Raw genomic sequence first — 24,601 nt, forward strand, 5'->3', positions numbered from 1 at the left:
GATTCAACTCTCAGATCTATTAAAATAATAATTAAGGATTTCAGTTTAAAGCAATAAAAAAATCTTGTTTTTACTTTTGTGTGCACACAGTATGTCTTAGTATATTTTTTGTGTTAATTGATAACTATTTAGATAAGATTGAGGGAAAAGAGTCAGTAAACAAAACCTATCCCCAAAGGCAAAGAAAATAATAGTTTTGACTTGCATCAAGCTAAAGAAGCTTAAAGAACAGAAGAAATTCTGCTGAAAGGAAAATTCCAAAATAGAATTCACAAGTCTGACAATTTAGTTTGTGCCCTCTGGAATTACAAGACTCATTGCACTCCATCTGGTAAGTTTCAAGATGCTTGAAACGATAGATTTTGCATTAAGGAAAGAAGAAGCTGACATGCTGTGCTACTCATCTTCATGGGCAGCTCATGGGCAGCTCTTCTGGTTCTAGCTTTCAAACAGACTATTGAATATTAAGCCCTTGATTTATTGCACTATTTCAGTTACAAACCACAGGACAAATCATGTCTCTTTTAGTCAGGTCTCCTTTCTTAATAATTTGAAAACCTCCAGTTTGAACAGTATAGTTATTTTCCCACATCTGAGTGATAAGCAATATTTATTTCATCTATTCTAAATTAAATGGTCTTGATATCTTTCAGAATTATGAAGCCTGATCCTGAAATTTTGGTGGTTTGGATTTTTGTTTGCAATTGGTTTAATCAGATATAATGATCTCAACTAACTTGATCCTATACAACCATTTTCTCATTTTCTTTTAACTTAATCAAAAATCCATAATGTGTCATATGTGATACTACACCAACTTTTAAAAAAACTCTTACGAGTAACTTTATTAACCTTTTATAATTACAAAGGGGTAATTCTTTGCCTGTTATAAATTTGTACTTAAAACTATATATGAATCATTTTAAGTGAAACTTCTTTTATCATAAAAATGAATTCCAGTTATCACTAAAATAAATATTTCATGGCCATAAATATCTACTTTTTATGATTTTCAGGACATTTAAAAATCATCATTGAATTTTTAAACAATTTAAAAAATTTAAAAACACACATAATATAATTTTAAAATTTTGCTATATTTTACTGGTCAGGAAACAAGGCCCAAGAATTAAGATGGAAAAACCCAGGCATCATCTAGGATGATAAAACACATTTACTAGAGCTTCCTTTACCAACTTTCTTGATTGTTTTTTAAAGTTTGAAGATATTTCCAGTTGAGAGCCTTATAAAAGAATACCAGAAATATCATTCAAGGGCGTATGCTACATTGACCCATTTATATTTCCCAGAAAGCTAAGAAGCTGACATTTACTTTGGCATATTTTAAAAGTGAAAAACAATTTTAAATGCTGTAGATTCATTGGGCCAACTTGTTGACATTGACTAGGAGTCGTGCTCAGATTTTCACGTTCATTTATTGCTTTGCCCAGCAAGTAAAAAGAAAATTTCAAGGATTCCTTAAACCTTTAGATTCAAATAAGCAGCTATGAATTCTGTTTAGATATGGAAATTTTAAAAGAAATGAATTTCATAGGTATGAAAGACTATCTCAGAAAAGAATCAAGGTGGTTGGTCTTTTAGTCCAAGACTTTCTGCTGCTTCTGAGAAAAGAAGTGAGCTGGTGGGGAACATGAGCTCCACCTGGACAGGACTTCACTGCCAACTCTCAGTTGGACCCTCAATACACAGTACCCAGCACATCACAGGTGCTCAGTAAATATTGGTGGAATGAATGAATAAATATTTTTCAATTTGAATGGACAGGAAACACGCCAGTATAAAAATCCACCTAGTTTTTAAATTATCAGTAATGCGTTTAATCAGTAGATCATTTCTTAGTTTAGAAGCATCATAAATTAATACTTTGTAGAAGATAAACAAGCAATTTATGGTGAAAACTCAGAGTGGATGCTTTGACTAGCAGAAAAGAAGGTGCTATCTTCTCCACTTATGAGTGAAGGGAGAAGGAAGATGAGTTTGCCTGAAGTATGTACACACTACACTTGGCTCTTTGCATATTTTCCCAAATTGTCCTTCTTATAAGAGGCTCTAAACATGACAATTTCTGTCCACATATTTTTCTATCCCTTTTAAGTTAGAGTCAAGGAATTAGTCTCTTCCTTGGAAACCATTCCCTCACCCTCAAATGACTAAACCAAGTGAAATTCAGCATGGAGCTGAGAACAAGCATGAAATTATATTCCCCAGAGCTTTTCTTTTTCATTCCATAAAAGGTTTGGAACATTTAACTAGGAGAGTTGTCATGAGTGGTAAACAAACTAGCAAAATAATTGAAATGTCTATTCCTTTGGGCCAGAAAAAGAAATCATATTAAAAGTTAAAATTAAATGTTGTTTACTGCATTTCAGTTTACCATGTACTCTCGACTTTTTTCCCCCTAGGAATTCTAAACTAATTTTTTGTTCTTTTCTATCTTCAGTGAGTCTTGTGGCTAATATATCATTGAACGGTTCTTTGAGTAGAGCCTGTCTGCTAATAAATACACCAAAGTGAGAGTACCCTTAGGTCAGTTAAAAGACACTTCAATTATTGTGTGAAAAATCCCTCTTCTGGGTCAGATTTTCACACTTCATGAAATAGAAACCCCGGACCCAATGCTCACAGGTTCTTTCATCTTATTTGGGGATTAAGGAGTAAAATTTTTTATTTTTGTTTTTTTGTTTGTTTGTCGGGATTCCCTTGGTTACAAGTGACAAAAACCTAGACTAACTTAGACAAGAATAGTATATACTAGAAAAATACATAGGGGAAGGCCATGTAAGGAAGGGTTGACCATCCACACTGGAGAAGGGAAGGGATAAAGAGATGCCTACCAGAAACCACTCACAGCACTTCCTATGTTTGTCTGTCTCTGTCTCTCTCCCTTTCTCTCCTGATTTTCTCTGCATGTCAGTATTATTTTTGTCCAAAGCAGCACACAGGCTTCCCCTTGTCAGAAAATATAGGCATCAACCGCTTCCAAGTTATATTTCTTTCACTAATGACAGTTTGGAAAAATCTTGGGGCAAGCCTTTTTAGTGTGATATGATTGGCCAAGCTTGCAACCATAGACCAATCACCTGTGGCTAGAGTCGGGGTATGACTGGTCCTACTTGGATCTATGCCTCCCCGGACCAGTTACCTTGGCCCAGGGATGGGCACAAAGAACACAGCAGCTCCATGGAAATCACATTAGGCACAGAGCCAGTTCTCAGAAAGCAGAGGAAGTTCTTTCTGAAGTAGTATTGGGTAGAGAAAACTATAGTTGAGCCCCACACTCTCTCTTTCTAGGGTAAGAAAGAGATAAATTATTAACGCCTAGACGTAATCTCATTGCCAGTTTAATGCGAGTCTGACAATAGTGTCATATTATTAACAAAATCATAACATTAATCACTCTGCCTCCTGGACTTTAAGTAGAGGAAGTTTAAATGAAAACAGTAAATGCTGTAAGAGCAGAATTATAGTAAGAGTGATCTTTTGAAAATAGTTGAAAAGGGCAGAATGTTACAGGGAGGGGTCTGTTGTATGAGAGAGTTGGGGAGACCAAGGGGAGCTGAGTAGAGTGGAAGAACATTTGTCATATTAAACACAGAGATATTGTCCTTTTTTAAACATATTCTTTGGGATTCTATGGAGACACTATTTTCATTAGTTTCATGCAAAAGCCACATTAAAAAAACAACACATGCCTGGATTTCACAATAAGGCATTTGTTCTTAAAGGAACAAAACTTAGCTTGTTAAATATCAAAATTATGTAGTTTAAGAAGTATTTTCAATAAGACAGCCCATGGCTTGGACATGATGCACCATAGCCATAACCAAGGTCCGGGTCAATGTGGTTCTTAAACTTAACAGATTTTTTTTTTTTTTTTTTTTGTGCGGTACGCGGGCCTCTCACTACTGTGGCCCCTCCCGTTGCGGAGCACAGGCTCTGGACGCGCAGGCTCAGCGGTCATGGCTCGCGGGCCCAGCCGCTCCGCGGCATGTGGGATCTTCCCGGACTGGGGCACGAACCCGCGTCCCCTGCATCGGCAGGCGTACTCTCAACCACTGCGCCACCAGGGAAGCCCCACAATAATTTTTGAGTACCTATTTTATGTAGAGCCTGGTGTCCAAAAAACCACTGGCTGGTGCCTACTCCCTTATCAGGAGTTGAGCAGCACAGTCCAGTGGGATTTCTGCAACCATGGGAATGCCCTACATCTGTGCTGTCTCTCATTCAAATGGGAATATCATCCAGGTGGAAAAATAACATGAGAAAAAGTATAGAAGCAGGTATGTGCCCAGACAGTCTGAGAGTAAAATACAGCCTAGTTTATTGAGTGTGCTGAATGCTAATCAAGAAAGGAAATTTAGAGCTGGAGTGTAACGTATTTGAGGATACAGAGCCAGTTAAGGCTCGGGACATACAAAAAATACTATTTGTGATATGGAGCAGAAAGACTAAGGAGAGACTGAGGGCAGGGAGAGAATACTTGCCAAGTCCAGACAAGAGTTAATGAGGATCTACACCAGAGCGCTGTTAACACAAAGCCAAGAGATAACATGGTGACAATTCTCCAGGACTCAACAGATGGGGAAAGCACCCAAGAGGGCAGTCAAATGTAATGCACACTTTTAACCTGAGTGATGATACTTAATGGGAAAATACGATGACTTGCCTTCTGTGAAAGATGTTGAGATGCTGGTGAGCCATCCTCAGCCAGAGACGGTCAAAGGCAGTTGATGCAGAAATGAATTGAAGCACTTAAAAGAATCAGAGAAGAGTGACTGTGGGAATTGCTGGAGATACTGTAAATGAAGGAAAGAGAGCTTCTTATGAGAGTGGTTGGCAGCTGGCATCCTATCAAAAGGATAAAGTCACGATTCCCAAACCATGTGCCACGTCACTCTGAAGCACCACGTTGAACTCACAGGGGTATTGTGGGATATTTTATGTTTTTGAAGGAAACAGAGCAACATCTGTTGGATTCTGTGCAAGGTACTACTATTATTTGGACCTAACCATTTGATAAATAAATGGAACTGTTCTTTTATTTCTTTTGGCCTCGCGGGTGCCATGAAAAAATTACTGAAATCCTAAGGATACAATGAGCTAAGAAAATTTATGAATCTCTAGAATAATAAAAGTTCATCCTGAGACATGGCCAATGAGTTTAGTAACAAAAAAGTTTTTGTAATCTTAAAGCAAAATCAGATAAATGCCAGTAGTTGGAATGGAAGAGATGGTGGGGTTGAAGACTGTGGCAGTGGGGCATTGCAGCTGTGGAAGCAGCCATTGGTCTTCCATTTTAGGGATGGGAAGGAAAGGAAGGTCAAAGGTAGAACAAAAGTTCAGGGTTCTGGGAGGATAAGAAAATAGAGATGTGTTTTTAGGCGAAGGGAATGAATGTATCCAGTGCAGAAGAAAGTTTGAGAGAAGAAAGTGAAATGGTGATCCTCCCACAGGGAGAAGAAGATGGGACAAAAAGCAAAGGAAAACCTTCCTCTGGGAAGGAAGGGTAAGGAAACCAAGCTAAGAACCTATGACCTGGTTTATTAGGAATCACACATGTGTCTTCTCTTCCAGCTTTCACAACCACCCCAGGAAGGAAACATTATCCCTGACTCAGAGGTGAGGAAGCTGAGTCTTGGGTAATGAAGACAATGCACATAAAGTTCTGCAGCTCTTCTGAGACAGAAAAGAGGGAATTTGAGAGGGTGCCATAAAGACTGGGTAGCTTAAACAATGAATATTTATTTCTGACAGTTCTGAAGGCTGAGAAGTCCAAAATTAAGGCACCAGTAGATTTGGTTTCTGGTGAGAGCCCACTTCCCAGTTTATAGAGAGCTTTCTTCTAACTGTGTCCTCACGTGGTGGAAGGGGTGAGAGAGCTCTTGTGGTTTCTTTTACAATTATGGGCACTAATCCCATTCATGAGGGCTCCACCCTCATGACCAAATCACCCAAAGGTCCCACCTCCTAATACCATTACACTGGGGGTCAGGATTTCAATATATTTATTTTGGGGGAACACAAACATTCAGTGCATAACAGAGGGCTTCTTCTAAACTGTCTCCATCTTCCCCAATAATGTGCACATGAATTTCCTGGGAATTTTGTTATAATGCAGATTTTTGTTTAGTCCATTGTGTTAGAGCCTGAGAATTTGCATTTCTGCTGTGTTCCCAGGTAATGCCAATGCTGCTGGCTCCTGGACTATATTTTGAGTAGCAAGATCTAGAAAGCCAACTCATCAGCTCAGTGTTTCTAGAATAATGCCAGGTCTTTAGTAGGCATGTGATAAATATTTGTTGAATTGTGGCTAACTTGAATAGTTTAGATAAAGGTGTGTGTTCTGGGAGCAAAGGAGGTGGGAATTAGTTCTGAGAAGAATAAAAAACAAGTACAGATGGTGCAAGGGAGGGGCAAAAAGGAAGGCCAGGGGATGCAGCAGACAGGAAACTTTTGCAGAACCTTGAGGGAAGCTGGTGTTGGCAGTTGTGTGGGGGCTGAAAACAAATGGAAATAAAACTCAGAATCAAATGGGTAGAGGGCTGGGAGATCTCAAGCTCAGTGGCTTCATTGCCTGGATGTTGATGTTGCTGAGGAAGAGGGCAGGAGTGGGGAGGAAAGCTGTAAATGTGAACAGGTGCTGCCATAATCAAGAAACGATTCTGGACTAGGGTGAATGATGGAGATGAGAACACGGAAACAGAAGCATGAATGTCACTGAATTCAGAAGTGTTGCTGGGAGACTTAGCAGTGGCTATAGAAGGAGGGCGAGCTCACTGAGACTCCCTAAATCTGGCAAAGAATCCACATCATCTGAGGAGATTTTGAAAACACTGATTCCCAGGCCCTGCCCCTAGACATGTGGAGTCCATAGGCCTAGGAACAGGTCCTGGAATGTGTATTTTTAAGAAGTTGCTCACAAGGGATTCTGATGTTGCCACCAAGGTTGGGGCTCCCCTGATAACCCTCTAACTCCTTAGGCTGGACGGGGGAGGAGAAAGGTCCTCTGGGGAGGTGAAGGCCCTGTGTGTACCCCTCAGCTAGAAGAGAGGTGCTGCGGGAATCCTCAAGGAAATGGTCAGAGTCTTTGCACAGCAGGATTTTACATCTAGACGGTTTGATAAATGGCATTACTAAACTGCAGTATTTCATGATTTCTTTAATTGTGACAGTCATGATCAGGCAACCTCTTTTGAATGATTTTCAATGGTTTCAAATAGGCTTTCTGCTGGCCCAAGCTCCAGTTAATATTTGTTCAGATTTAATCCACTTCACAGATGAGTGCATCAAATTTCATGTTAATGTCAAGTTAATGTGGATTCTTTATGGTAATTCTGTGAGAGAATTTCTCCCTCGATTTCTTTTATGCTCTTAGATAAGAAGAGGTTTTTAAAACAATTTCTAAAATCACAACAAAAGGCAGCTTGGGAGAGTGGTGAAGGCCACAAGCTGCGGAGGCTGATTTATCTGGGTTTGTACCCAGCTCTGCCAAGTACCACCAAGTACAAGAGCCCAGAACTTGAGTCCCCTGCGTCGGTATCTTCATATGTAAAATGAGGACAGTAGCTCTTACCTCACAGGACAATTCTTAGGATTGAATAAGTTAATACATTTAAAACTCTTCAAACTATGCCTGGCATGTGTAAATTACCAATGAAAGTTTGCTAGTGTTATGATTATATTGCCTTGGTATTGTCATAGCTACTATATATATATATATATATATATATATATATATATGTATAACTGGTTAACTCAGTCTGCTATATGTGAGAATCTCCATCTCTGGGGAACAGAATGGACCTTTCGTAGGAAGCCCACACCATCTATTTGATGCTCCAGTAAGAAGGGTTGAGTCCAGTTGCTATTGCTGCCTGAGCAATGGCAGAAGGTTCCATAAGTTCTTCATGTAGAATAAAGAAAGAGAAGCGACTGGAAGTTACCCACACAGGACACAAACATCAGTTTCTAAGATGGGTAACTCATGTCATTCTTGAAGCAATTAAGCAAGGAATGAAAGATGGAAACCAAGAATTATAATTTACAGTTGATTACATCTTACATTTGTATCACACTCAGTTTTATTTTAAGCTTCATAGTACCTCCAAGACATAAAGGCATTGATTATCTCATTTATAACCAAGAAAATGTAGGTTCAGAAAATATAGGCTCCATGACCAAAGTCATAGTTGTAGTGAGTCATAGAGTGGGGATTGGTACCTGGGTCCACATTGTTCGTTGTCTTTGCACTTGGCAAAGACAAGCTGCAGTAACTAACCCAATAATTTAAGAAATCCTGTTTAATTAGAAACAAGAAGAAGAATTTCATATTAAAACCTAGATAATGTAATGGTTGAAAATTATGTCCTTATTGTCTATGTAAGATGTCTGATGATTTTAACTATTGTTTTTTGTTAAAATTAATTAATTTATTTTTGGCTCCATTGGGTCTTCATTGCTGCGTGCAGGCTTTCTCTAGTTACGGCTAGTGGGGGCTACTCTTCGTTGTGGTGTGTGGGCTTCTCATCGCGGTGGCTTCTCTTGTTGTGGAGCATGGAGTCTAGGCGTGCGGGCTTCAGTAGTTGTGGATCATGGGCTCCAGAGTACAGGCTCAGTAGCTGTGGTGCATGGGCTTAGTTGCTCCGTGCATGTGGGATCTTCCCGGACTAGGGCTTGAACCCGTGTCCCCTGCACTGGCAGGCGGATTCCTAACTGCTGCGCCATGAGGGAAGTCCCTTAACTATTGTTAAACATCAGATTTTCTAACCTCAGATACTGTTGTTTGATGTGGAGGGGGAGGAAGGGAAAAGGTGCTTTGTTTGTGATAATGTAAAATAGCCAACTTGCATTTTCTTTCCTCAGCTTATTCAAAAATTGACAGATGTTGCTGAAGAATGTCAGAATAATCAGTTAAAGAAGCTTAAAGAAATTTGTGAGAAGTAAGCCTTCATTCTCATTACAATGGATTTGTGTATGTAAATGTATTAAACACCAATTGCTATTTGCTTGACCATTTTTCCCTTTTACTTCCATTTTGCCTTCAGAGAGAAGAAGGAATTAAAGAAGAAAATGGATAAAAAGAGGCAGGAGAAGATAACAGAAGCTAAATCCAAAGACAAAAGCCAGATGGAAGAGTAAGTAGAAAGAACCCCCTTTCTCCCACCTTTTACCTGGGAATTATTCTACAGCAGAATAACAGCTTCCAACCATACAAAGACCCATCTGTGAAATTTCTCCTCTAATTAACCTTTTTGAAGATCCCTTTTATAAGGTTTTTCATAGTGAACTCAAAGAGCAGTTCAATAAAGGATTGAGATGCCCACAGGGCCTGTAGGTAAAGGCTGAGTAAAGACCCACCCTAAGGGAAAGGCTAAATCTTCACTTCTGATATTGTCAGACAACCCTCCTGGCATTTAGTGAAAACAGAGCTTGTGCCTTGGGTGGAACCTGACCTTTGTTCAGAGCTGGCAGATTGGTACCTTCCTTGCAGCAGTAAGAAGGATGTTGAGAGTTCTGTAAACTTTCATCTGGAAGCCTGAGGTTCCCATGTCTGTTGATGATGGATGAGTTCATATAATGATCTTTTTGTCATTTGCTTTCAGGGAAAAAACAGAGATGATCCGGTCATACATCCAGGAGGTGGTGCAGTACATCAAGAGGGTATGTCATGCCGATGAGTATCTCTCTCTTTTGCAAACCATGTATGAATGTTTGGTAAATACCATGTGAGCCTATGGAGAGAAAAGCCATGCTTCATTGTAACTCTTTATCACCAGCACCCAGCAGAGCTACTTCCCAGAGTAGCCAGTCTGTAATCAGTGTTTCTGCAAGTTTAATTGCAAACCTCTATGTAGAAAGGTTCATCTGAAGATAGACATAAAGAATCATTTCTAGAGTCAGGAACCCAGAAACATGATGTCGAGGGGACCTTCCACAAAAGAACCTTTAGTTGTCACCAACAGTAGAGAGGTGGTAACCTCCAAAGGTTTTTCATTAATTTTTAAATTGGTATTATGGACATTTTCAAACATTACCAAAAATATGAGAATGGTATAAATCCATCGATCACCTCACTCCCACCCTCTGTGTACCCATCACCCAGCTTCAATACTTGCAGTCTCCTACCCTCATAAGGTCAGTTCTTGACCAGGATATGAAATAAACATATGCCACAGATCTGAAAAGGTTTTAATTTTTTCTGAAAACATTCACTTGAATGTTTAGATGAAAATGACTTTATTTGTAACTTTCTTATAGTTAGAAGAGGCACAAAGTAAACGGCAAGAAAAACTCGTAGAGAAACACAAAGAGATACGTCAGCAGATCCTGGACGAAAAGCCCAAGGTAAACTGAACGGAATAATAATACACAGTGATTTCATTTTCTTTCCATTTAATTAGAATAAAACCTCCCTAGTTCAGGTATGTCTCACACAGTCTCAGACCAGTTCTTGCATGTGAAACTCATGTAACTTTCTCAATGATGGTAAAAATCTTGATAGCAATATTCAGTAAGCGCTCATCACCGGTCATCTTTAAAAATTGCAAATGCACGAAACCCAGATCCTGAGATTTGGTTTCAGTTGGTCTGGGATGTAGCTCAGGCATAGATATTTTTAAAGCACACCTCCCCACCACCACCACTACCACCTCCCCACCAGGAAAGAGAGAAATTAGACAAGTTTCTTCAGTTCTAAATAGATGATGTAATATTGTAATGGCAGACTCTGTCCAGCAGAGGATGTCTTGTACCAAAGTCACCCTGGTTTTTAATTTAACAAAATATTTTCATAAACCAGAAAAAAACAAATGTTTTTCCCCCATAATAATAGTTTATTGGGGCTCCACTTTAAAATTACCTTATGCTTATTTGGTCAAAATCAATCATTCCTTGAATATTAACTTTAAACCAACTGGATATCTGTAAATCAAATACTTTCAGGTTAGCATAATCTCAGTTTTAGATCATTCTATCCATTTTGATTCATCATTGAATATTTTTCTGTTGTGAAAAACGTGCTTTTCCGTTTTCCTGTTCTTCCATCTGCAGTTTAAAATATCTACTCTAAAAGGCACGGCTATTACATTTCTGCAAAGATCAAATGTTAGTTTTGTTTCATTGTATAGTCTGTTCAATATACTTCTTATAGATTGCTTGTGGCTAATTTAAAATATATTTTTGTGGTTGTTTCTGCTATTATTTATTGGGCAGAACGTTTATTTAATATTTTTTACACGAAGTTTTTAGGCTTGGGAATACAGATTCTCAAACAGTAGTGAAAATCTAAGAATTAATCATTATTGAGATATGCTGCTCATTTTTATGTTTTTTATATAAATAAATTATGTTTTTAATTTTTATATAAAAATACATTTTTTAATTTTTTTTATAAATACAATTTAAATATTCTTAATCACCCTCTCAAGTTGATTATGCATTAGTAAGGTAGAATACATTTTAACATAATTTTAGACTTTGCAGTATTTTCCATTTAGGATTGATTGTTTTTTAAATGCTCAAAGGTTTGGAGCCAAAGATCCAGGTTTGATTGAAATTTCAGAAACACCTTAAGAATAATGAGTGATATATTCAAATACATACATTTTCAATCCATGTTGTCTGAATTTCAATTTGTCATATACTTCAATTTGGTATATTTAGCTTATGGTTGATATTTCATTAGCCAGTTTTTATATTTCTAAAACATCTCTCTTGGAAAATATTGCTATTCCCACAATTTTTGTTTTGTTTTCATTTTTGTTCAAAAATGTCAGCTACTTTATTCATAAATAAAATGTGATCACAAATGTGTTTAAATTACATAAATCTCAGTATAAATAACCCTACAAAGATTTTATGTTACTGCTCTAGCTTACCATGATTAAAATCAAATTTAGTAGTAAATTTCTTCATTGGATATAACCAAACATTAGAAGAACTAATAACTGTTGGATAATTTATCAGTCAGATGTATTCAGCAGCAGCTTTACAGAAAACCCAATTAAAACTGGCTTAAGCAATAATATCATTTAGTAAGTCACATTACTGGAAGTTCAGAGGTATTGAAACTTGAAGAATAGTTAATTTAGTGGTTCAATAACCTCATCAAGAATCAGGGTATTTTTCAGAGTTTCCACGGTGTTATCTCAGTTTATTGCCTTTCATCCCCAGGCTGTAAACCCACAGTCACAAGACGTCTGCCTTAGCTCCATGCATCATAACCTGCATCTTGTAACTGATTATAGGTTTGAGGAAAACTTTCCTAAATCTCCTCAATAGACCTCCCCTCATTGGCTAGAATTGTGTCCATGTCCATTCCTAAACCAATTATGAGCATAAGAATGTAATTTTCATGATTGGCTTAGAGTAATTAAGACTTACTCAAAAGGGTAGAGGGATTTCACCTTCTCTTCAATTCCACGATCACCAGGTACCTGAACAAAACTGATGTTTTCTTATCAAAAAAATAGAGGAGAGATAATAGTTGGGTAGGTAATTAACAGTGTGCACCCTACCATATGTATAGCAATTTTCCATTTCTTTTTTGGCCCCTGAGAAAGAGATCTGAAGTGTTTCTATGAATTTTTAGTCATTCTGTTGCCTTTATTTTTGACTGTAAATAGGTATCACAATGATTTCTCTTTGCTTTTCACCCATGAGGCTGCTTTTAATGACCATCTTATTGTGTCTGGATTTGAAGGCTGCCCTTGAAGATTGTTGGTTCCACGTCAAACTAAAGCATTTATTGAGAGGTTTTCTTCAGGGCTTAAAAATTTTGTGCTTTGGAACCATGACTTTAATAATATAATAAGAAACCATGACTGTTAATATTGTAAGACACAGTGGCTAATAAAGGGAAATGACCGTGACCAGAAAGAGGAATAATAAACAGTGAAATAAAACAATAAGATCAAGTGTAGGTCATGTGGAGAAAGACCAAAACACGGGATGGCAAAACTGAGCAAATGAAAGGCCAGGCCAGCAGAGCAGTTATCTGTGCTCCTATAATTACTGGATGTGGACTAGAAATAGAACAGCACTGGCTTTGAAATAATCCCTCTTCACATCAGTATTGGAGTAGCCTTTGATACCTGACATAGATATGGGGGAAATTAACAGAAGTAGAAACAAAATAGAAAGAGGAGCAACTCAAGGAAATGAATGACCAGCAGTACCTATAAAAGAGGTTAACCGAGTGAGTTCCATTCAGTCAGAAGGATGAGAAGACGGGGTGATTTTATGACATCTAGAAATTTATGAACTGTTCCATCATTCAATGTTGGACAAGGAAATTGAGTTGACACTGTAGTAGGTAATATTAAAGATAGTTGCAATCTTCTTATGAAGAGGAAAGCATGCCAAACTTTGCCAGAAGTTGCCGAGGGGAATAGAGTTCCTCCTTCAAGTGTTTTTTAGGTGGGATAAGCAGTTTTTAACTAGAAACCAAGAAAGGCTAATCTTTCACTTATGGCAAAAACATACACTATATGGCATCATGTCTCTTCCCATTCATCAGTATCTTTCACCTTACTGTCGATTATAACATTTACTTCCTCTTTATCCACTTATTCTAACTAATGTGATCATGTGTTTTATGTTCCTAACCTCCTCTTAAACAAGAGGGTGCTCTTTTTCCATTCCTATTTTCTCCTAGTGTCACTATTTGCAGTTGTCCTGAACCCCAATCACAATCTGTGTGATTTTCCAAGCATTTGGTAACCAAACAACTTGTTTGCTTAAAAGTGAACAAACAAGTATAAAAAATTTTTTTAACCAAAGAAATTTGAAAATCCAATTGGTGAAACACAATAGTTCTTCAGTGGCAAGGAGTTCTGGCTAGATTTAGAGCAAGTTAACAGATGTAGATTAATTGAAAGGGTAGCTTTTTACTCAACCATACTTATGATCTGGAAGGATTAACTCAAGTTCCAAGCATTTTTACCATGATGCTACAGAACAGAACAACGTGCCTCAATCAAAACCAGGTTAAAAGTCCATTTCATTTACACACATGGACGAAGAACTTCCATCCTGCTGGTCTGTATTTGGTAGGGGACCAAACTGGACCAACCCCACAATGTGAAAGTTTATGTGTAGAGTCCATTTTTCCCATTCAAAAAGAGATTCAGTGAATCTTTTCCTTTTGTATGTAATTTTTAAAGAAGTTGAAGAAATTGGACATAGGTGATCCTTAGAGGCAACTTATACAATAGATAAACATTTTGGCTCTCAATTTGACATAAAATTATGTCATGCATTCCTGTACATAAGTGCCACTGAAATTTATAAAGTCCTTAAAAGGGAATACTCAGCTCCTTTTCAGTAGAGTTCTAAATCCTGGAGAAATGTTCAGCTGCATGTTTCTTAGCAGTGAGATATTTGATTCAGTCCCTGAGTGTATGCTGTTTTCAGCTTTGTTCAAAGCTATGAAATCCATAGCTTCAGAGTTCTTAAGATGAACACAATAAACTCTAACCAGTCTTTCAACTCAGTGACATAATTGGTTTCATTGGGATTTCCATACCTGGGTTTGCCAAAGCCAATAGGAAAGGGTTTATGTGTACAAATGGTGTTAGAAAAAACTGAAGGACCCAACTGCCACTGCAAAGAAACACACCTTTTGTGGTTGTGTTCAACTCAGAATTAATTCATTATAAAAAGGACGTTCTGCCTTTTTCCTGAACACTTCAAAGAGATTTATTTTAACATGTTGAAACATCGTTAATCAGGAGTTTCCCTGAATCTGCTGCGAATATTCCAATGTCTATTGATCACTTTGCAGCTACGGGCTCTCATTACAAGAAGAATCATCTTTTGAGGGGACTTTTTAATGAACCATCTCCATAACCTCATAAAACAGTCAATAAATGTGTAATTTACTTTTTCTCTGACACTTAATTTGTCTTTGATGCTTCTTAGCACACAGGTTTTCTGTTTTTATATAGCTCATCAGCAAGAGAGAATTCCAAGAAGCTTTAGGGCATTTTAATTTCTACCCAAAAAACATTTCATCATGTAGCTACTGGCTTTATTTTTTCCTCCACCATGGGAATATAGACTGACCTTCCTCCTTTCCCTGCCGACATCTTTGTAACAGGATGAGTGACTCATCCCTCTGCGTGAAGTTAGTCTTGTCAGACCCACCGCTGGGTCCTGAGACAGAACCCTAAATGCAACTATTTCAGTACTGCCTTCCCAGTGCTCAGGGAGAAAGAGACTACCTTGGGGATTTAAAGTAGATGCTTCTCTTTTCCATGATTCATTTGTGCCTCCTCTAATCCTCTGCTGCTTGATGGGGAAACGTGCATTCTCCCTGCCAACAACCACTGGACCCTCTCTTAAAAGCCAGACCAAAGAGTGCTAACTGGCTGCTTACCTTTTATGTTCTACTCTTTGTCAAGGCTTGGCTGGCCTACCCAGTGATTTGCTTTTTTGTTTGTTTGTGTGTGTGTGTGTGTGTAAGAAATTTCCTTTTCCTTTGTTTCAGTGTGAAGAATTGCCTTTTAAAAAATATATAGTCATTCACTATTTTCTTGAGAGTAAAACTTACACATGCTTGATTTCCTTCAGGCAATACTCAAATATTAAAACAGTTTTTTAACTCCGTTTTTCTCCTCTTGATTTATTTTTGAAATTTACTTTAATTCTATAGATTTCTAAACCCATAAGACATTATTATTCTATGTTATACAGGCAGTATTCATTCACAGGCTTCTTAGCTAGATATTTTTTCTTGTGTCTCAGATCATCCATTTGGGATCATTATCTTCTACATCCTTTGGAAGTTCCTTTTATACAGTCTACTGGTGGTAAACTCCTTGGGTTTTTTGGTTTGTTTTCATTTCTTTCTGAAAATGTCTTTATTTTAGCTTTATTCTGGAATGGTATTTTCACTGGGTATAAAATTTTAGGTTGGCAGCTATTTTCTTTTAGCACATTGAAGATGAGATTCTACTGTCCTCTGGTCTCTCTTGTTATTGAGAAGTTAATTGTGAGTCTTAGTGTAATTCTTTTGGTGATAACTTGTATTTTTACTCCTTTGCTTGCATTTAGAAGTTTTTCTTATGTTTTATGCAAATTTCTATAATGTATCTAAATATGCATTTGAGGTGGCTGGATGGATAGCTTTCATCAGTTCTGTAAAAACTCAGCTATCATGTCAGCAAATTGGCTTCCATCACACTTTCTAAAAATTTCCTTCCATCACATTATTTACATATAAAATAAAATGGACCTTCTTATTCCATCTCCTCTTTTAACTCGTTCTAGCATACTCCATCTTTTTGCCTCTCTATGGTACCCTGTGGACAATTTTCTTTCTGACCTTTATTCTAATTCCCTAATTCTTTGTTTATACTGCTACTTCACTCATCCACTGAGCTAATTATATACAGCTTTTGTATTTTATGTAATTCTAGAAGTTCTATTTGGTTTATTTTCAAATCTACAATTTGTGTGTCTGGCTTATAGTAAGGAAATTTTCCTGTGAGATTCCTCATTCCTGGCCAGCCACAGGCTTTGAATTTTGTCCTCATCCTAGAAGGCTGTCAAAAGATGAAATCAAAATATCCAGCATTAGCAAAAGCCTGTCAGGACAAAAGCAGCTTCCCTGCCTGTTACCTGTCTAGGTTTGATGTTCCTTGGAGTTTGGGCCTGATCATTCTTTAAATTTTTGTGATTCTTAGTTTCTTTAAAGAATATAGTTTTTAATATCAAGTTCATCTTTTCTAGTTGTTTTCAGTGAGAAAGATGGCCCAAATAACCTAACCAGCCATTAACAGAAATATAAAATTCCCACATAGTGTCAGTTTGGACATCATTTGAACATCTGTATCAGTCAGGGTTCAACTAGAGAAGCAGAGCCAGTAGCAGATTATGTGTGTGTGTTACAGGGAATTGGCTCATGTAATTGTGGGGGCAGGCTATGCAATCTCCACAAGGCCATCTCTCCATCTAATGCTGGACCCTGGCAGGCAGGCACGCAGGCAGTCTGGAAGAGAAGACCATGCGTGGGCTTGGCAACTAGGATAACCTGCAGAAGCTGAAATTCTGTCACAGAGCTGAATACACACACACACACACACACACACACACACACACACACACACACACACACACACACCTGACCCAGGAGTCAGAAAAACTAAAGGAAGACCCAAGGAGAAGGAAAAGTGATTACAGGCCCAGTTGCTGCTTCACCCCAACAAGACAAGTCAACAGATCAGCAACAGTGCATGTGTGTTACAAAGTGGATGCTGCCTCTCTCATCAGCCCTCCAACTCTTGGGAGAGTCTTCCTTGTAACCCACTCTAACGGGGAACATACAGGAAGGAAACCCTGGCATATGTCCAGCCTAGCCAAGTTGGCACATTACAAAATCATCACACTATTATTTTTAAATCAGAAATTTTCTTATTAATTTGTTTTCTTTTTAAAAATTAGATTATATGATTACAGGGATCCAACATGGAAACAAATCTCTAGAGCGGAGAAGAGGCTGCTCCTTAGGCCTGTAGGGCATTCCCCAGGCTGCTTCATGGATTTCTGTTATCTGTTGGCCCCTGCAAGACAACTGAGTTTGAGATTTAAATAGAATTGGAACTGAGATTCCCATGTATGCCATTGATTCCTCCCCCTTTTCTCCATCCCATTAACTTTCTTTCCCCTTCTTTTGCCTTTATTTTCCTTTCCTAAAGATGAGAAAATATGGGAGTATGGTGATGGGCGTATTGGATGGAGGGGAGGGGATCCAAAGACAATACCCACAACCTGCTAGAGTAACCAGTGTTTGTGTTGATGGGGTTGAGTCTTCCCAACAAGCACTGAGTTTAGCATCAGGGATGGGATGAGATGGACTTCAATCTCACTGACTTTCATCTGCCTTCCTACCATAAACTGGAAGTCCACAACTATGGATAGCCCACAAAACCTTTGGGATTTACTTCTGTTTCTACTCTGTGTGCCTGTCATTGTGCACAATTTATATGAATTTTACCAACACACGTTAGATGTCTTGTTCCAAATATATCTCTAGTTTGTTTTTAAACCCCTGCTTTGGTATACCAGCATAACAAAAATAGTCAAACACATTATTAAATGTAAAAATTTAATTGATCTCAGGAAACCACTATCTGATTTTTCTATGACCTTCAACATTTTAAGGGGAGGAATGGCCAAACTCAAACCAAGAGAAATATTTACCTGTAGAATATCCAAAGAGGAAATGTATTAGTGCTTTGAAATATTTGATGAAGCAGTATATGGAGACTAGAGAAAAGTCTAATGCAAAAGGGCATATGCTGAAGAAAGTTTCAGTTCAAAATAGGAAAGCAATTTCTCAGAGCAAGAGTCACTTTCTCTATTTTCCATGTATTATGCCTAAAGCCAAATTAATGTAACAAATCTACCACTTAGAGTCCTGATTATACATCTTCTGTCAGCAAAAATCAATTGACACAAGCTTTTGCATTTATTATAATCATTTGCTGAGGATAATCTTTGAATTTGACAAGGAATTTGAATTTGTAGCTGAAAGCAATACAAATAATATTTTAATATTTCAAAGAGTTTTATCAATAGAGTTGGTTTTATCTTTTGCTAATATTTATGATAGAATAGTAAACAGTTCATCACATTTCTGATAGTTTAGATAGATTCTCCACTACATATTCTCTATGGCCGTTTCACACACACACACACACACACACACACACAAACACACAACTTGATACACTTGGGGGGAATCTTAGAGTGTTTAACCATTTGGGCATCAAAATAGATTTTGACCTAGTTAATCATGCTAGTATATGGAAATTCATGTCTAAGATAGTAGCCAGCAGAATGTACATGTTTTTTGTGACATACAGAAAACAGGAAATATGTTAACTTCTAGCTTTAGTTGAAAAGGATTTCACTAGGTTTTGGGAAATACAAAATGAGCTGTTTTAATTCTTAAATTTTTTACAGGGGTCTTTGTTTTCAATGGAATCAAAGCAACCCTAGGACTTGCAAAATATTATGAAGCAGTTAGGACATCTTTATAATTGTTAAGCTGCCAACTGCAGGTAAACCATCCTAGCCAAAGCCACTGCCATCTCTCACCTGGATTTCTAAATAGCCTCCTAAGGGGTCTCCCTGCTTCCACATGTGGACACTCACAATCAATTCTCAACGTGGCAGCCAGAGTCATCCTTTGAGAACATAAATCAGACCACTCCTCTCTTCAAGACCCTTCCATGGCTCCCATATTTCTCAGAATAAAAGTCCTCAAGGTCTGACATGATCTGAGCCACTCAGCTGCAGCCCCTCTTTATCTCCTTGTTGACATATTCTCTGCTCAGGCCATCCTGGGCTCCCTGCTGGGCCCCAATAAGCCAGGACAGTGCCACCTTGGGCTATTGCACAGACTCTTTCCTCTGCCCAAAATGTTCATTGCCCAAGTGTATGCTTGGGCAACTCTCTCCTGTCTTTCAAGTCTTTGCTCAAATCTGTCTTCTCAAAAAGGCCTTCCATGACCACTATTAAGTTTACACCACCCTCCACCACTCTCCCATCCCTGGCATCTCCTTTCCCTTTTATTCTCCTCTACTTTCTGGTGTTTATAGCATTTGTCACCTCTCATTAGGTCATTGAATTCTTTCTTAAGTGTGTCACTCAGCGTTGGTCCCTTCCCATTAGAATGTAAGCTCCATGATAGCAGGGGCTTTGACTGTTTTGTTCACTGGTGCTCTTGAGTTCTAAGCATCCAGGAGCAATTCCTGGTTCGTAGTTGGTGTTCAATACATATTTTTTGAATGAAACATGTCGAGGGCTAACAAAACTAATTTTGTGTGTTAAAAAATAGTTCTCTTTCTTGGAGAGAGAAAAGTAAAGCCATTAAGCTCAGACTCATTGGGCTGCATTGTTCAATTGCTGTCCACGACTCAGTGCAGTCTTTTCTCAGGTTTCTTGACAGTAGTGAGATTTTGTGGAGAATTTCTCAAAAGTAGTAGTTGTGATCATATTTAACATCTAATTCCTACAAAGGTAGAGAAGAACCAAAGAGAATTCAATTGCCAATTCCATTGCATTTGTGATGGGAAATGTTGGAGTAGATAAAGGAGCTTGAGGTTTTAAATCTCCATACTAAAAGGCATTCCAAGAGAACTCCCAGACAGATAATTTGAAACAGAAGATGACTCAGAAATCAGTTTCAATGTCACAAAAATGACAGCCTCCCTTTTTTTCCACACAGGGGGACGGTTCCTCCTCATTCTTGTCGGAAACTTGCCATGAGGATCCCTCTGTTTCCCCCAACTTTACTCCCCCCAACCCTCAAGCTCTCAAGTGATGACCAGTGAGACCGGTGTCCTTCCGGCCAGGTAGGACAGGATGGGAGGGGTTGCTTTTGAGAGAAGGGTGGCGTGTAGCCATCCGGTTTACAGGCATCGTGGACTTGCTCCTTTGTTCTTCACCCCCCCCTTTACATTCCCATCTTTTTCCTGCTATAGTTCGGGTGGGTGATGCATCCCTCATCTTTACGTGTCTTCCTCAGGTATTTATTGCTTCATCATTGTTCTCTCTCCTCCTGACATAAATTCCATTCTTCCATATTTTCTTCTTCTTCGTTTGTCTTTTTGTTTCTCTCTTTGCTAAACTGGCTTCCCCTTTGACCTTGATCTTTCTCTCTTACACTCACACTATTATTTCCACTTTTGAAACATTTTTAAAATTCCTCCTTCTCACAGTACTGGTTTCCAATCATATTACCTTAAAATCCAGTGGGATTAAATTAACCCTCAGGGAGTCTTCTTGACTCACTCCACTCAATTTACCACACCCCTCCTTTTAAAACTACAGTAAAAGTCATTGTATTCCTAAACGGTATTTTGAGTTAAGGGGATCGCTCAGGAGTTCCTGATTCTCTAGAATCAAGAGCTCTTGAAAATATCTAACCAATAGGGATGCTTGGGCCAGGGGCTGCTGGCTAGAGCAAATTGAAGCTTGAAAATTAAAGAAGATTTTAACTTGCTAGAGGAAATAATACATCATGAAATCTATTGGCTTCCTTTGCTAATAAGAAAACTGGACTATGCCATTGCAATGGGTGTATATTTCAGGGAGAAAAGAGGCTTTATAGTGATTATAAAAAAAACAAAAAACTTCTATTCTGATATATTGAAAACAGGGTTGTAGTGAGATTTATAATGTTTTTGTCTTCAAGCACTTGTTGACTTGTGAAGCAGTGCAGTTCAGAAACATGTTGAAGAATTAGTGAAAACAACAATTTTACTGAGAAAGAGGTGTAAGTTCTTTCTCATCCTTTATATCAATTGCCACATACAGTGATGCTCTAGCTCAATTATTTTCATTTTGAATGAAAAAATGAATTACCTGGAGATCCTATGAAAATACAGATTCTGCTTCAGGAGGTCTGGATGGCACCTGAGATTTGTATTTCTGACTCACTCCCAGGGAATGTCCTGGATGCCACATCTCCAGGGACCACATTTGACTAGCAGGGATCTAGTATATTCCTTCCTCCTGGCTGGAGCACCTGGAAGGAAAAGCTTTAAGCTGCCTTCATGGTGTTTTATTGTATTTTAATTTTTTTGCCTAATCAAGAGCCTGACCCTTTGATATCTTTTTATTTTGTACTATTGATTATTATACTAGAAAGAGAAGCAGAGAATGTCATTTGAGAGCTAAGCCACGCCCTTAGCTTTTAGCTATGAATTCTGTCCATGTCCTCCCAGCAGTGATGATCTCATCCCTGTGGTGACCTTGTGATAAAACTCACATTGGAAAGTGGGGTGGAGGAGGGGCGAGTACTATCAATTTCCCCAAGAAGATGTCAGGGGGACCTTGAAGCTGTCTTCCTCATTGGGCTATCAATGTTTAGGCTACCTTTTAAGTCATCCATTATAAGCATCATCGGATTGTGTTTTGCTGCACTTGCTGTTCCTGTCCTGGTATTTTTGAGAGTTATTGTGAAACATTTAACAACCCAGGTAGAGTATTGAATTCTCTCAGAAGAGGTAAATGACAGTGGAGCTCAGACACATGACTTGGGTTTTGTCTTTCAAAAAAAATGCAATAGAGACGTAAAGGTTACATTTGTGTCACTGTACTCCATAAGGCTTGTGATGGCTGGTTCACAACTTGTTTTCCATTCAGAATGTCAACTGACCTTCCTACTTAGCAAAAAAATTATTTTCAAAAGAGATAGATATTCCCACAATACCTGGACATTATAAAAAATTCTTTAGTCACATAGTTAGTTTGACCCCTTTAGCTTCCCACATATAAAAAGACAACATAAAAATAAACCAATTTCACATTTTCCATGGAAAAATAGGTCTCATTGCTAAAATAGAAAAAAAATAATTACACTATTTTGTATTTGAAAAAGAACAAAATATTCTTCTTTTATAGCAGTGTACAGAAAGTATAGTTCATACCATATTTAATATTTCCCCAAATGTTCCTTCCACACCTTAAACATCTCCACTAATAGACTAAACCTGAAAACAAAATGAATGAATAAAAAGTAATTGTACATAAAGCCATTGCACATCTGCCAGAAAAGAATGAGTTTTTACTATAAAATTGATCCCAAGAATACTCATCATATAAATACTTGAAATTTCACATTTTTTAATTTGTGAATGCAAACCTTCAGGGATAAAAATATATTCCTTGTTATCAACTAAAGATTAATAGGTGAAGCTGAACAGCTTAGTCATACTTTTAACCCTGGTAACTTCTATTTTTTAATAAATACAAATTACTGTAGAGCAAGATTAAAAAAAAACATACAGGGATGTTTGCTCATTGTGCATATGTATTAACCTTTAGGTAAAGAGCTATAAAATGACCAATTAAAAAAATAATGGTGGGCTTCCCTGGTGGTGCAGTGGTTGAGAGTCTGCCTGCCGATGCAGGGGACACGGGTTCGTGCCCCGGTCCGGGAGGATCCCACATGCCGTGGAACGGCTGGGCCCGTGAGCCATGGCTGCTGAGCCTGCATGTCCAGAGCCTGTGCTCTGCAGCGGGAGAGGCCATGACAGTGAGAGGCAAAAAAAAAAAAGGTAATAAAAATAAATAAATAAATAAAATGACCAATTTCTAAAAATGCTATTGGTATAGCTTTGGAAAATCATAAATTTATGTCAAGTATTAAGTGCTTGCTTTATTCTAAGCTATACCTATTTCAATAGGGAGTACAAATGCATGAAAACCACAGTTCCTACAATCAGTAAAACAAATAAAGAGCAATTCAAGGCCATAGAAGGACATTAACATTTTTTTCCTGACACTTAAATAATAAGAATAAGAAGAACTAACATTTACTGAGCACTTACTATGTTGACAAGCACCTTCTAAGCACATTACATGTGTCATCTTATTCTTGCCATTGTGCAGTTGAGGGAACTAAAGTTTTTAAAGGTTAATTACTTTACTAAAGTCATACAAGAAGTGCCAAACCTTGGAGACCCCACGTTTTGTATCCTTCAGTTTTCTCAGTAAATATCAGAAGCTATGATTTTGTGATATAGTTGTCAGGGGTGTGAGATCACTTTCTCACATTTCGTGGGCAGGCAAGCAATAAGGGTCCACCGTCTGTGCCTCAGTACACTCGTATGTAGAGTGGAGAGACTCCCAGCCTCTCTGTTGAAGGAGGCAGGTCTCTGAGTGGTGAGAAGGGGTAGACACCTGTCATATATAACAAAGCCTGTTTTGTTTGCTGGTGGGACACCCCGGCCTCCATAAGATCATGACCAAATCTTGCCAGGGATTTAGCACCCAGACTGGTCACAGGAGCAAAGGAATTAACCATCATGGGCAGGATGTTCAAGTTTCTCAAAATCTCGTTTTTAACAAACATCTGGGAGAAGAACATCTCTCAGGACTAGATGTTAGAAAACTTCCAGCCCAGTGAAAACAGACCTTACCTCCAGGAAGCCTGTACTTGAGAGGTGGGCAGCTGTTTTCTGTGTTCACCGCATCCAGCGGGAAAGCACTGCCAAGCAGAGGGGGGACTCTGAGGCGTGGTGGTGCCTGCATGGGTGGGTTCAAAGGATTTGACACAACCTTCTTCCCTACCTGCTGAACATGCACTGCTCCCCTGTGTGAAGCATCGGGATTGAGGTCAGACACCCTCACCTCCTCCCAACCTTGACTTGCCTTCTCCCCTCACATCTCCACTCACAGGCACCTAGCTTACGTGTACTGATGCTGAGCTCAACCAGAGACCCAGTGGGCTTGCTTCTCTTGAGATCCCCTTCCCTCCACATTCTCTCCACATTCTCCCCTCTTAAATCCTTCTCCTCCCCCAGCTCTAGAACAGCATCCTTGTTAACTAACACCTACTTCTCCCACTTGAAAAGTCCTGTCCTGGATTATGAGAAAGAAGTTTGGGTTCACACTAGTCTCTGTGCCATGGTCTACTTGTATTTGTTAAGGGATTATTTTTATGGCTTTTGTTTTTTTCATTCAAAGAATATTTACTCAGCCCTACTATTTACCCTGAGGTTACTAGGAAATCCAAAGGAACATTAGGAAAAGCAATATCTCCTTTTAGATTGTATCTACGTCTCAG

At 38.4% G+C, this 24,601-nt stretch overlaps 1 protein-coding gene across 2 annotated transcripts in view; it reads left to right on the top strand.

Moving 5' to 3' along the window:
- The window catches only part of PLCB1 (phospholipase C beta 1), a 679,784-nt gene that overhangs the window by 597,074 nt on the left and 58,109 nt on the right, over positions 1-24,601 (top strand). The window contains exons 28-32 of one of the 2 annotated variants that reach the window (XM_012535449.3): positions 8,884-8,960; positions 9,066-9,155; positions 9,624-9,681; positions 10,279-10,365; positions 20,255-20,381. In XM_012535449.3, the coding sequence (XP_012390903.1) occupies positions 8,884-8,960; positions 9,066-9,155; positions 9,624-9,681; positions 10,279-10,365; positions 20,255-20,350 (408 nt within the window). In that variant the 3' untranslated portion in view covers positions 20,351-20,381. The remainder of the gene's footprint in view (positions 1-8,883; positions 8,961-9,065; positions 9,156-9,623; positions 9,682-10,278; positions 10,366-20,254; positions 20,382-24,601) is intronic. The other variant, XM_004276458.4, reaches the window with a different exon arrangement.

The sequence above is a fragment of the Orcinus orca genome, chromosome 16, assembly GCF_937001465.1.
Source record: "Orcinus orca chromosome 16, mOrcOrc1.1, whole genome shotgun sequence".
Classification (NCBI taxonomy): Eukaryota; Metazoa; Chordata; class Mammalia; order Artiodactyla; family Delphinidae; genus Orcinus; species Orcinus orca.